The 14,017-nt window shown below is 37.4% G+C and overlaps 2 protein-coding genes and 1 long non-coding RNA gene across 21 annotated transcripts in view; 1 reads left to right on the plus strand and 2 right to left on the minus strand.

Moving 5' to 3' along the window:
- Positions 1 to 9,301, minus strand: part of LOC306998630 (protein kinase C and casein kinase II substrate protein 3) — a 28,818-nt gene extending 19,517 nt beyond the window's left edge. For 2 of the 4 annotated variants that reach the window (XM_079612847.1, XM_079612846.1), the window contains exons 1-2: positions 4,972 to 5,232; positions 197 to 263 (exon numbers count right to left, since the gene is read on the minus strand). In XM_079612847.1, the coding sequence (XP_079468973.1) occupies positions 197 to 256 (60 nt within the window). In that variant the 5' untranslated portion in view covers positions 257 to 263; positions 4,972 to 5,232. Of the gene's footprint in view, positions 1 to 196; positions 264 to 4,971; positions 5,233 to 5,473; positions 5,541 to 6,636; positions 6,738 to 9,175 lie in introns of those variants that run through there. The other 2 variants (XM_079612848.1, XM_079612849.1) reach the window with 2 other exon arrangements.
- Positions 9,302 to 9,372: 71 nt separating this feature from the next.
- LOC306998652 lies at positions 9,373 to 11,207 on the plus strand. Its single transcript, XR_013797631.1, has 4 exons — positions 9,373 to 9,735; positions 10,116 to 10,156; positions 10,700 to 10,735; positions 10,949 to 11,207. It is a non-coding gene; the product is annotated as an uncharacterized lncRNA (long non-coding RNA).
- A 907-nt stretch (positions 11,208 to 12,114) lies between these two features.
- shank1 (SH3 and multiple ankyrin repeat domains 1) overlaps positions 12,115 to 14,017 on the minus strand; it is a 72,704-nt gene continuing 70,801 nt past the window's right edge. For 7 of the 16 annotated variants that reach the window (XR_013797601.1, XR_013797605.1, XR_013797608.1 and 4 more), the window contains one exon: positions 12,115 to 13,783. Coding sequence is in view for 3 of the 16 variants with exons in the window: in XM_079612768.1 (XP_079468894.1) it covers positions 13,769 to 13,783 (15 nt within the window). In the remaining 13 variants the exon portion in view is untranslated. The remainder of the gene's footprint in view (positions 13,784 to 14,017) is intronic. The other 9 variants (XR_013797603.1, XR_013797604.1, XR_013797606.1 and 6 more) reach the window with 5 other exon arrangements.

Here is a 14,017-nt window from a genome sequence, read left to right on the forward strand (position 1 = left end):
TGAACCATTTAACTTAATGTCCGAACAAATCTTGTCAGTTGTTGTGAATAAAACTGTTTAGGTGTTAAAACCCAAGACAAGCTACATCACCCACGTGCATTTCTGGTAACACATACTTAACAAAACAGGAGCGGATGGTATTTCTTTAGAGAGTCCTGTCTGACTCATTGCTGTCCTTCCTCCCCCTCTCACTTACCATCCAGAAGCTCTGATTGTTGGCATCCTCGGGGCCTGTCTCTGCCGGGAGGGTTGACATGATGAGTCTGGAATAGAGATACAACATTTGAAAGCATTGAAGGTGCACTCATTTTCCTCATTAAAATAAATGGTCATACTTTAGATTAGGGTACAATTCTCACATTAACTATTAACTATGACTTTTTTCCTCAATAAACTTATATTTTCTGCATGCTTACTAATAGTTGTTAAGTTTAGGTATTGGGTAGGATTAAGGGATGTAGAATATGGTCATGCAGAATAAGGTATTAATATGTGCTTTATAGTAGACAGCTATTAATGAGCCAATATCCTAGCAATTTACATGTTATAAAGCAACTGAGAATTGGACCCTAAACTAAAGTGTTACCAAATAAATTAATAGTACCTTTGAAAAATGTTTAAAATCATCTATATTCACATGAAATTAAGATTTTTTTTAAATTCTATATGGGGTGGGTCGACTCATGGAAGATGACATCTTGAGATCACATGACCAGCCGAATACTTTTTTACTTTGGTAACCACCCTGTTGTTGTACAATTTCAACTGTGGAATAAATTGATCCTGGCGTCGACAACCAAAACCGTGTGTGTGTGTGTATGTGTGTGTGTGTGTGTGTGTGTGTGTGTGTGTGTGTGTGTGTGTGTGTGTGTGTGTGTGTGTGTGTGTGTGTGTGTGAATCTGCATCCACACCACTAGGTGTCAGTATAAGTCCAAGACGACTGAAGTATCAAAATTACTAGTATCTTTTATATATTCGTTGTTGTGAGTTGCAAAATTAGCTATGAACAATAGAGATCAATACAAAAGTTTAGTTTGTACTCGCAATTTGACATGTCAGAAGGACAAAAGTCTGGAATGTATTTCTAGATTGTCTTTTAAAAGGCAGACAATAGTAAGATATGTGTTACAGAGCTGAATATCATACTGTGTCTAAAAGCATGCTGGGAGGGCGTTGTGTTTTACAAGCTTTCTTTTATTTGAACTACAGTTTATTAACTGCGTCGGAAAGTGCATGGCTCCAACAAACAAGTTTAATGGCCTTGAAGTCAAGTACATGAAGAAAGGAGGATAGTAATATATAAGGTTATTTACAGAGGATCAAAGAGTTTTCTGGATGAAAATGTTACTAGTTAAAGTGTTTAAAAAAATCATGGCTAAAAGCAGATGTGAGTGGTTGAGTTGTGGATTGTAGTGAGACAGATAGTGCTCGATATTCTCCACTGCTATCTGCCTTGATCCAGAGCTCTGGGATTTGAAACTTGAGCCATCCCAAAAATAAACAGGGGTGAAAGTTCACCAACACCAACATATACTCAAACACACACACAAACACACTAGTTCTCTTCTGAAACACTTGTACATGTGGCTGGCTGACAAGCCCACACAGGCACATGTTTGAGCTGCCCCAAACACACGCCATTGACAGCCCAACATGCCTGTGGCCATTTGTTTCTGTAAATCCAATAAACCACATTTTGTCACAAGACACGGAGTGAGAACAAGATGACAGAAGGGAAGTGCATGAACAAACTGTTATTTGTCTGTCTTCTTTCTCTCTCTCTCTCTCAATCCCTCTCATGGGTCTATGTCCCTATTATCCTAAATGGTCTCTTTCTATCCCCCTTTCCCACTGCAGGGGTCATGGGTATAGTAAATCACCCTATATTTGAACTTTAACCTCACTTCCTGTTCCCCCTCTGTTCCTCTCCCTCCAGAAAGCCTTGTGCTCTTAGAGAATAATGAGCAGGGACCACAAGCTTAAAGGGGTAGTTCACCTAAAAATGAAAATGCAGTCTTTAATTTCGCATCATGTCATTCCAAACCTGTTTTACTCTCTTTGATGTTTTGAAAAACGTTGTTTGTTGAACAGAGCGGGGTGAAAAAAATGCCATTTTCACAAGATGTAAAATAAATCTCTGATGTCCCCAGAGTGTGTGTGCGAAGTTTTAGCACAAAATACCCCACAGATATTTTTATATAGCATGCTAAAGTTGTCACTTTTTGAGGGTTAGCAAAAACGCACTGTTTTGTGCCTGGCCCTTTAAATGCAAAGGAGCTGCTTCAGAGGGCGGGGTTTCAAGAGCTCGCGTGTGTTAGCAGCTGTGATTCCCTCACGCAGACACACTAAAATGACAGAAACTGTTCTGCCTTTAATGTTAAAATGGAGTCAGACAAAGATGGAGAGACTCAAGAAGAAGTGACAACATGTAGAATGCAACAGGACGTCTGAATGGTTAGTTGATGAATTTATGTTGCTGATGTGGAGTTAACTATCTTCAGTTAGGAAAAAAAGAAAGATGGATGCTAAAGTTTGAGCTGACTCACAAATGTACTCTTCTACACCAACTTTTCCTCTTCTCAACATGGACTGCGTGTTCCCGGGGGCGGGTTTATGTACATTTTAGGGTTGGTGATGATCACTAACCCGGGAGGAATGTCGTGTAGTCCCTACCAGCCGTTTGTTGTAGTCCTTTTCTTTAAAAGCAAATATCTTCCTTTGCTTTGAACTTTGAGCGTTGTAACTTTGCAGATGTTGTTTATGCTCAAACAACAACATTACACACTAACTAAAGTTAGAAAAGTGAAATTACTCAACCACCCCTTTAAAGCTTTAAAAAGCACCATGCAAAAAAACACCATGAAAGGATCATAAAAGTGGCCCATAGGATTCATACACTACATTCCAAGTTTTCTGTAGCTTTGTGTGAGGAACAGACTGAATGTAAGTTGTTATTAGGATGGATCTTTGCAATGAGACCATTAATTTAGTTAAAAACGGATCTAAACGGAACGTTCATTAATCAGATTGATCCATTCTTCCGTATTGTGACTTCCGTACAACAAATTTTACCCCGGATTTCCACCAACTGCGGAACGGCTGCGGATCAGCTCCGCTGCGTGTCGGCTCCGTGCTCCGCTGTCCTTCAATACCCACCAGGTCCGGATTTGTTGCGGAGCGGCTGCAGCCGAGGACCCACAAGATCTCGCTAATTCACGTGTGATCGCGCGATATGTAGTTTCGATAAACAGAACCACCAAACCAGGAACAGTTTTCCGCAATGATCATCATATTTTCTGCCAAATATGATCCGCCATGATCACGGTGTATTTTATTTTGAAAATTAAACGGATATTTTATTTTGTTTTGGTTTGTTCTGTTTTTTGCTCGACTTCCTGTCCTGCGCACTCTGCCCTGTAGTGCTGCGGAGCTCTCCGGCATCCGGCAAAAATAGAAGCTCTGCGTATCTGCTCCGGAGGTCGGAACGCAGCCGTTCCGCAGTCAGTGAAAATACACACATTGACTTTAATGGAAACCTATTGACTCCGCCGCCGTTCCGGAGCGGATCCGCAGCCGTTCCGCAGTTGGTGGAAATTATGGGTCAGGGTAGGGACTTTCACTTTGTTTTATCTATCAGTTGTTGATTGGACAGAGACAGATCTGAATGCAAGCTTGCGTTGATTGAAAGAAAGAGGCGTGGTTTAAGAGGACTGAAGTCAGATGATTCAGTTATAACATTTTGATGAAAAATTACAAGCTCAATAAAGATAAAGTTAAACATATGTATGGATGAATCGTTCACAATAAGATAAATTCAATGCATTTAGAAAGTATTGGTAAATTTGAATTTCATGCTGACTTTAAGGGATAGTTCATCCAAAAATGAAAATGCTGTCATCACTTACACACCCTCAAGTTGTTCAAAAAGTGGATGAATTTAACCAAACAGTTGATTGGCCCCATTAACTTCCATAGTATTTCCCCCCATACTATGGAAGTCAATTAAAAGCTCACTGGAGGGGAAGAATTTCAGTAAATAAATAAAAAAAGTTGGAGTCTGTTTTGCACCCAAAACGTATTATAGGAACTAAATTGCACAAGCCATTTTAAAAAAATTATTTTATGGTGTTCTTTTATATAATTTCAGTCTGCAATGCATTCACTGCAATGACATGGGAAAAAATAATCAGCTACATTCATCAAGACATCTGCTTTTGTGTTCCAAAGAAGACAGAAAGTCATATGTGTTTGAAGTTACATGAGGGTGAGTATGTGATAGTAGTTGAATTTTTTCACTTTTTTGCCTGTTTACATTCAGCCTTTTGTGTAAGGTTAACCTAATAGACTCCAGAAGAGTTTGTCACACTTGACCCTCATGCAATGGTATGTGTAAGTAAATAAAAGGATGAACACGTCTGCTTGACTGAATTAAATCATCACTACTTGGAGGGTGGGGGAATTAGATTGAAGTTTTAAGGTATTGTAAAAGACCCCCCAAAAAAACTTATCTAGATTTGAATCTAGATTTGCAGATTACAAAGAATAGGATTTTAGAGAAGACAAAGTGCAATCAAATTGATCAAAATCAAGATAAAAAATAGTTTGAAAGGTTCTGTAACTTTTGAGAGAAGGGAATGACCCATTTCTCTGAAAAGATCATCATGACGTTGCTGTGAATCTCCCTCTTCTCTCTTATTTTCTCCTTTCTCCCCCTTTCCAAAGCCCTTCAAACCCCGATACCCCTCACCCACCCTGGCTCTCTTTCTCTCTCCTCCCCCTGTCCCCGTTTTGAGTGTCACACATAACTCAACACACACCCACACACTGAAGAAATATATAGCAACTTATGAATACATCAGACAGAAATAGTCTATGAATGCAGCAGAACTCATCAACGCAATGTGATCTAACTTGACACAAATACATCAAGAATAAATGAAGGGCAGAGAAAAACGAGACAACAAACTCACCTCTATCTTTTCCAGGGAAAGTTTCCTTTTAGTTTACACTTTTCTTTTCCAATGTAACAGATTTTTCCACTTTTAAGACCACCATATGGTTATGGTATGTTCTAGACACCCTCTTTCTCCTCTTCTCTGTCTTTGACCCGCTGTCAGTGTTTAATGATGTGGCTTCCTGTCACTTTCTTTCTCTCCTCTCCTCTTCTCTCTCTCTCTAGTTCCCCCTCTTTCCGAAGCAGCTGCGGACTTTTCGCTCTGAGGATCGTACTACATGACAACACTCCTCCCTCTCCCTGTCTCTCTCTCTCTCATTTGAGCAGAGAGCTGCTCCTCACAGTATCAAGTAGTAATGAAGTGGGTCCAGTCCAGACAATTAGTGTGGATGCGTTTTATTCAAGAATAACCTTAGAGACCCATATCTCTTGCACACTTATCACCCCTACTAATATTTTTTTATTGTGAATTGTGTCTGTTGTAACAGCCAAATTGATAACGAACACAATGTACATACCTCAGAAATGTCCATGGTCACTCTGAGGGGTCCCACACACAACTGCTGTCTGGCACCTCCAGTTGTTCTTAAGGAAAGAAGGGGGGGAATTGAGTCTATGATTCAGTATTAAAAATATGGCAGCTGTTGTACACACTGGCAAGAGCCCTTCCCAAATATATCTATGTATAATCTCTTATTAAAGCATTTTGAAAATTCATATAATTAACCTTCATAATTTATATAGTTATACACAAAATAATAATAATAATTAAATTACTTACATATGTATGCCGATGCTGGAGCTTTAAATGTATACCACTCTTAAACCAAGCAAACCTCTCTAACTAGTGCTGCGTCCCAATTCGCCTACTTATGCTACGCCCTAAAAGTCTAAAAGTATGTACTCTTTTTGTGAATAAAAAGTACATACTTTTGAGTGTGTAGCAAGAGAGTAGACAAACTTTGGGACATACTATCATCTCATTAAATTGCATCTTTTAATGGACGCTCTATTATTGCATAGTTAGTTTTACATGCGTCCTGTCACTGGCTACATCCGAAATCGTAGTTGTTCCCTATTATATAGTAGGCGAAAAACAGTATGTGACAAAAGAAATGTCCGAATTCACAGTACTCAGGAAAGAGTAGGCAAAAAGTACCCGGATGACCTACTTCTAGCGAGATTCTGAAGTGTGCATAAGATGGACACTTGAGGCCACGAGAGGCTGTTTATGAATGGCAGTGAAGCGATGTACTGTAACAGACTTTGTAGGCCAAAAAGCGGAAGTGAGTTAGCAATTTAGCACTTCCGGATCCATCGTCCCGAAGTCAATGGGTTTATTAAATGGGGTTTTGGTTAAATGGCTGAAATAAGGTCTGTGGTGAGCACAAGCTCATGACACTTTCACGTTTTATTCCACGACACAAAATACATCAATATTATATCACCCGTGATTTTTTTAAGTGTCTGACAAGTGGCTAAATGGGACTACAGAGGCTGCCGAGGAGATTAAACGTCATCACGCAGAAAAAGTAAGCTCAGTCTGCTTTTACAGCATCGTTGTGCTCTTACAAACTATTCTAACTCAAACATGCAGGGAATGTTGTCGGAAGCTTAGTGGTGATGACGTTGAATTTGTGGGACCGTGGTGTACAGTGCAGGTAGTTCGTTTATAGCCTACCTTTAGCTTTTTATTTCTGGCAACTGCAATTGAACCTTGCAGGGAGCTTGATTGACAGGTGATCTGACCAATCATACTTCGTCATCCGCCATTTTCAGCAGTCAGGAGATGTGTTTCCTCTCTGATCGGCAATGTATTTTTCACTGCGTGAGAGAACATGGTGTGGCGTGAGAGAGGCGTAGCTTGTCGGACATAGCGACAGTAACTAAGGGGGGACGGGTCTTTGCGAACAGTCAATTAGGCTTCAAAATTCATAAAAGTTGTGTTCATCTGTGATAATTATATTCATGGAGAAAATGTGCAAGTATCATAAACTTTTGTTGATGATAGAGCTTGTTTTTAGCGATAATCCAAAAGCCTATGGGAAAATCATATTAATCCTAAATCCAAGGGAACTAATGTGATGCTAACTGCCGGTTGGCCTACAAAGTGACGTCATATATGCACCACTCTACTGACGCTGGTAGGTCACAGGATAATGACAACATGGCAAATGTACTGTAGTATGTCCAGATTACATTCACACACATTCATACTAATTTAGAACTTACTTTTTTGCAGTCGTGATTCAAAATAAGTACCACTATGCGATTTTGCATGCAGCCAATGTAAACTGGCCTGTCAGTCATATTGTCACAGTTAAAATCCTCCACATTTCATTTAATTTAATTTCCTACTGTAGCTATTGGATAAAAAAGAAGTAGCACGTTTATCTGCCATAGGGTCTTTCATGCAGAGAACTCTCCTAATGTGTAATGATGCAATTGCAAATGCAATTGCAATTGTATTTATTGCAAATGATGCAATAAATGAATCTTTATAAAAGTTTTGTTGTTGCAGACGATATATAGCCTAACATGGATCAAGTTAATTATTATAATTTTTTTAAATCAGGTGAAATGTTGATTATATATTAACGGTAGTCACTCAAACCCCTTAATGGAGTTTATTTAACACTTTTTTATTTGTGTACTGTATGTAGTTCTGAGCCGAATCGTCCTCCAAAGCTCAATGTGTTGTGGGCAATATTAGCTGTTATAGCTTGCAAGGATCAATATACCGGTACATAATAAATACATAGATGGCCCATTGGCTGCTTTGGACCGCTGCTGCAATACGTCAACGAGTCCGCCATATTGATCCGGGCAAGACCACTCTATAAACAAATGCAAGAAAACGGGGAGCTGCAGCTTTCTGGACAAAAAACACAATAATGTTTATATTTCTTAACCGGTTTTAATGGTTTATAATCTGCATGGAGTACGAAAAAGTTTCTGTCTCCAATTATTAAGAATCTCGCTAGTTAGAGCTTGAAACTTTCATTGTTATTAGGAATTGTGAAACTCATGCGTGTCAAGTATAGATTTGGTTTGTTATTCTGGGTTAATAATTGTATAATTTAATGTAGGCTACATGAAATATTCATAGCGTGCGTATTTCATTGTGGAAATGGCTTTTTCTGTCTTAAATAACGTAATATGAGCTTTCTTTCTCTCTTGAATCACATGTCATAGGATGTGAAGATAATTTGCACCTCAACCTTATGTATCTGAAGCATTTATCTTATAAGGCTCTTTTCATTTATGTAATTTATTTCTATATATAGTTTGCCTCCAAACCTTTTGCTGCAAGTTTTTTTAAGTATTGCACAACAATACGTCTTTGTAGAAATGTTATAATATAGTGAAATAAATAAAATTGTCATTTTAAATAAACAGCGTTATATTTAATGTGTCTGGCAACTTGAAAATGTGTTTTATTGTTGTCTAAAAAATTAAGCTTTAGACTTTATTGTCATTGTACACAGTACAACGAAATTCTGTCTGTTGAATCTCAAAACAAACAAAACTTAAAACAAACAACAATAAACGGCTAAAAACAGCAGCAATTACTGCAAAATAAAGTGAAATTATGTCACTAGCTGCAAGGTGTGCCTGTATGTGCAGAGATTGTAATGGAGGTCACAGCTCTTGGAAAGAAGCTATTTCTGTCTGTTCATGTGTGTTTTGCATAGCCCTGTATCTCCGGCCTGTACATTTAATTATCTATAAGCGTTTCACTGATTTTTACTGTCAGTAGACCATAGTTATACAAATGAACTAAATGCATTTATTTCCATTCAAATGGATGGAAACCTATAGAAAAGGATTGGGCTTACAATATTTCGTATCCTGTGGGTTCCTCTAAAGGGCAACATTATATCACAGCTTGGACCACTAATTATGGTAGTCTTTATGGATCCAGTTAAAAAATAGTACAACTAGGTACAGTACAGTATAAATTGCTTGAAATATTGCCTAAGCATAACATAAGGTCAGATGTAATTGTTCAATAGCCTATACAGTAGCTACAGCATGGCAGTTTTATTCTATAGCATATTATTATTATAAATAATATTCTTCATAAGAATCATGTGAACTTTATAATATCTTATAAAGTCAATTTTTTTATAACTAAATACCGCAATAGTCTGACTTTGGTGGTGTCAACATAATGTTATAATGACCAAATACAACCAAAAACAACTGTTCAGACTTACAAGTGAAAGGTAATTCCCCGAGATCTGGGTTGGGGTTGGATCGTGCGACGGTTTGTAAAACCTCAAAATAGTGAGGCACCTTTTTTTCCAGTCCACTTATGAGCGTTACGACAAGTTGCCCGGAGAAATATGGCGGCGCCGTTGACGTATTGTATATTATATGTATTTATTACTTTGGGGCACACTTATTGTAATCTAACACACTATTTAGGAGGATGGATAGTATGCACATTGGACGCAGGGAATTAGTATAAAGTAGAGGGAGAGCCGGGACAGTTAAAACCTTTTATACTGTCTATGGTTAAAACACTTTTCAGATAAACGTCGTTTTCTAAGACTAATATTTAGTGAACAAGTTGGTACAAATTTTTTTTAATTATTTAAATTGATAATACAAACAAACTTCTAGAAATATACAGATCACTTTAAAACTAGAATCTTACATTTGGAAAGGCGATATTAATGGTAACCTAAAGGTCCTACTCAGGATATATAAACCGCCACGCTGCCAGCGTAGAGCTCTCGGTCAGCATTGAAAGAAGTTGGTGCAACGTGTGCTGGTAAGTGCTGTTTTTGTTTCTTCTTTTTTTAATCGTTTAACTATTAAATGTATATTAGCTTTTTGTCAGAGGTTTCTTTAATTATGAAAAAATATTACTAGTAGAGGCTAAGTTCATACCATAATTTTCTAGGTAACGTTAAGTTGATTAGTGCTGACTAACTTAATCAACTGGCTACCTTCACCACGTGTAAGTTACGTTAGATCATGTAAGTTAGCGGACAGTATGCGGATTTACTTTGATAAAATGCGCTGTTGCCTGTCAAATGGTTCACGGTGCGTTTGCACTTTAAGTTATTCAATGGATTTGTTTCTTAGACAAAACTCGTATTAATGTTAACGTTAGCCTTACCTGTGGCCATCATTTGCTTTATTTTGCAGGAGACCGAGTAAATCAGGCCTATCACTTCTTCTTCCTTGAGGTGAGATCAAGCTTCATCGCGTATACATTTGTGTTGTAGGTTTGTTAAACGCTTCTATGATGTTTTAGCACTGGGCTCTGAGCTTATGTGTAGACAAAAGTGCAATTCTGCTCCTGACATGGCAGAGGCTGAGAAGTGTTGAACTGAAATTAAAGACAACATAATTTGATCATCCAGCATAAAAGTTTGCATTCCTTTTGGCATTTAATGGAGTGTTGCCCCCTTGAGCATCTTAACATAAGCATATTTTGTTATTGTGTACGAGTCCCACAGTTCTATGTTCGAAGAGTTATATCAATCATATCACGCACCTATTGGGAAAATGTGCAGAAGATGCTGGAAAGCAAAGGAATGTGTTGGATTTTTAGCTTCATTACTCGGGACAAAGCAGGAACTATCAAAAAAAAAAAAAAAAAAAGCTAGATGCCAAAAAAAAACTAGCTAATTTGTGCACATTATGCTATTTTGGCTATTGGATTAATTGTAAACGGATGTTATGCGAGTTGTTCAGGCCAGTACTAAATCATTTGCTTCCTTTTGCAGAAGACGAGTAAATCAGAAACCATCAGTTTCCTTGAGGTGAGATCAAGCTGCTTCACTTTAAAATGAGTATACATTTGTTGTATTTGTAAAAGGCTTCTATGATGTTTTAGCACTGGGCTCTGAGCTTATGTGTTGACAAAAGTGCAGTTCTGCTCCTGACATGGCAGAGGCTGAGAAGTGTTGAACTGAAATGCAATCAAAGAAGGGATTAAATGCGAGATTCATAATAAAACTGGTCTTTTCTTACAGGGTGGAATCTGGTGAGAAGTGTGTGGCCTGGTGACGAGTTCCTGCTTTTCTAATTTTTTTTTTTTTTAAAGATGCTTTCTTTTTTTCTTCACAATACAAATGCTTAATGTTTATAGCACTGATTGTTTGGTGTTTTTTTCCCCTTCAATGTTTATTTATTTTGACAACCATTAAATGAGGTTTTAAAACCACTCAAACTCTGCACTGTTTTCAAATTGCATGATCTAAAATGCTGTTCTTATGAGATGCTTAAGTTATACCAGGGTTCCCACAGTCATTGATTAATATCACTTCAAATGGTTTCCAGACTGGGGAAAAGTAAAGGTAATTTAGTCATGAACTGACTAAAATAGTGCTAAGCAGTCATGACAATATCTGCAGGATTTTGTCCCTCCAGGAGCAAGCCTGTTTCTAATGAGTATTTGTATAGTACTTTTCATAATTCAATATTGCTTCGTTTGTCAAAATAAAAAAGTGTGAAAACGATCAATAAGCACATAACAAAGTGACTAGCATGGGAAAAAATGCCAATGTGTTTTAGATTAGAAAACGAAGAGCCTATCTTCCTGACAGTCACATAAGATTGTAAAGAAATTACAGTCATAAGCTATATATTTGAGTAGACAAAACAATTTAAGCAGATTAACCTTTTTAAGAGTTTACATCTCTGGTGTTTCATGTAGTGTTGCTACCTTGAGCATCTGAACATTTGCATGTTTTTGTAATCGTGTCCCATAGTTTTAAGTGTGAAGAGTTAAACAATTATATCCCATTCCTTTGGGGAAATGTGCAGAAGATGCTGGAAAGCCAAGGATTGTGTAGGATATTTAGCTTCATTACTCAGGACAAACTGGAACCATTATCACAAAAGATCAGAATAAGCTACATACCATAAAAAAAAGTTTGTGTACATTGTGCTATTATATTGGCTTGTGGTCTAAGTGTAAACCTCTGTGATAGTTTATTCAGGGCAGTACTACATACTAATCTTAATCTACATAAATTAGTATTACGTACTAATTGTGATTTCCTTTTTTTCCAATAATAAACATTAGCAGATTCTGCCAGGGGGACATTTATAAGATAATGTGCATATAAGGTTTCAAATCAATGTCAATAGGCCAAATAAATAACTAGTAAAAAAAAAAACAAGTCACTTTAAGTAATTCCTGCATCATTTATTATAATTCTAATAGCCTTTATTCATTTCTTAAACATGTGTATATGAATATGTATAATCGCATACACATATATATTTTGTAAATAGCCTCTTATCTGTTCATAGTTAGTTTTCTTCAATTTAAAAGAAAAAAAGATGCTTTCTGCACACCCTGGACAGCTACTGCATCAATTGCTCCTGTGTGTGATCAGTGACCTCTTCCTGGGTCACATTGTCCAGACCCTTTAATGGCTATGTGATCTTCAATGTGCATGGATCCTCAGCATGATCATGGATAATTCTGCAGCTTAAAAGCTGTCTGCACACTGTTCTGTTGTTAGAAGTTGTAATATTTAAACTGTCTGGGAAGAGAGAACCATGTGACTTTTACTCCACCTAGTGGACAATACAAGAACGTGAGAATTACCATTCATCAGGGTACAACAGCTGTTCTTGAAGCAAATCAGTTCTATGAATTTGGCTGTGAAAAGATGAAACAACAGAGAACACAGGATGTGTAGAAAGCATGATTCGATTACACGTTAAACTCATGTTAAACATTTGGAAGACAGAGATTCTTTAAAACTTGGAATACTTTTTTTCCATCTCAGAATGATAATTTATTTCATTGTCCTTACTGTTATCAACATCACTATACTTACCAGTCTTAAACATCAAAAATACAATAAGTTCTTCAATCTTTTTATCCAATATTGGTGATTATGCTAAAGCGAGAGCTGTGATGATGAATGATGCATAAATCCCACACTCGTTCTGAAAAGACGAACAGATGCAAGATGGGCAGAGGGAGATGGAGGGGGCGAGATCTTTACTGATGGTCCTGAAAGAGACACAGACAGGTAAGTAACATAAAGGTGAAGGTGTCTGGTTTGGACTCAAGGTGACAGCAGATGAAATGAAGAGAAAAGAGGAGAAAGGAAGTGCAATGTGATGATGAGGAGCCCTTTTAATTGATTGAGCAACTATTTGTGATGTGGGAGATGAAGGCTGGAGGTCACTAGATTTACTTATTAGTTTAGGAAGTGAGGGAATAAGAATGTAAAGGGTTTATATACTGCCAAAGACAATAAACTCCTTGATAGTCCTTGCATACAAAGTGGTCACATTAATTTTGTGTTGGAAGGGACAGGAGGGTAAGGAACATTGTAAGATATGAAAGTCTCGGCTCTAATTTAAGTCTTAGAGGTACCAAAGATCTGAACACATTGCATGTTGTCACACACACACAAAAATGTCAAGAATAAACACCCGTCCAGCATTTGCGCTCAGAAACAAACAAGAAACACTGCAGAATAGCGATAACAGCAAGGACGATGAGAACAGTGACTGCAATAAATAACATTATCTCTTGTTAAATCAACAACAGAATTCCAGACCCATGTAGAGTTTAAAAATTGTTATAGGAACAATCATTGTATTAAAACAGATATTAGCACATATCCCTCACCCATGTCAGAGTGCATGTTCGTCTTGCCTTTGCTCCATAGAAAGAGTGTTTTTTGGAAGGAGAGAGGGAGAGTGACTTGGAAAGAGAGAAATACAGGCAGTTTGGTTTTTCCTCTCCCTCTTCTCCATGTTGTCTCCTCTTTTAAAATGGAGCCTTGATATCGTCAATAGGTTTGCTGAAGTCGTAGTCACCTCTATATTTTGAGAGTCTGGTAAAAATGTTGATAAATTTTCAGTATATATACTTTTCTTTGTACAATGTTGTATGATCTTTCTTCTTTAAAAGATTTTTTGCTCGTTTTAACATGATCTTCATCTTGTATCCATACATTGATATTTTACTGTGTCCCATTATGTTATATTAATAAAAGTATGTTGCTATCAGTAGTCTGAGGATGTAATGTCTTTGCATGTGTGTGTGGTAGAATGCTTGTGTGTCTATT

This window comes from Phoxinus phoxinus (assembly GCF_949152265.1).
Source record: "Phoxinus phoxinus genome assembly, chromosome: 1".
NCBI classification, from domain to species: domain Eukaryota; kingdom Metazoa; phylum Chordata; class Actinopteri; order Cypriniformes; family Leuciscidae; genus Phoxinus; species Phoxinus phoxinus.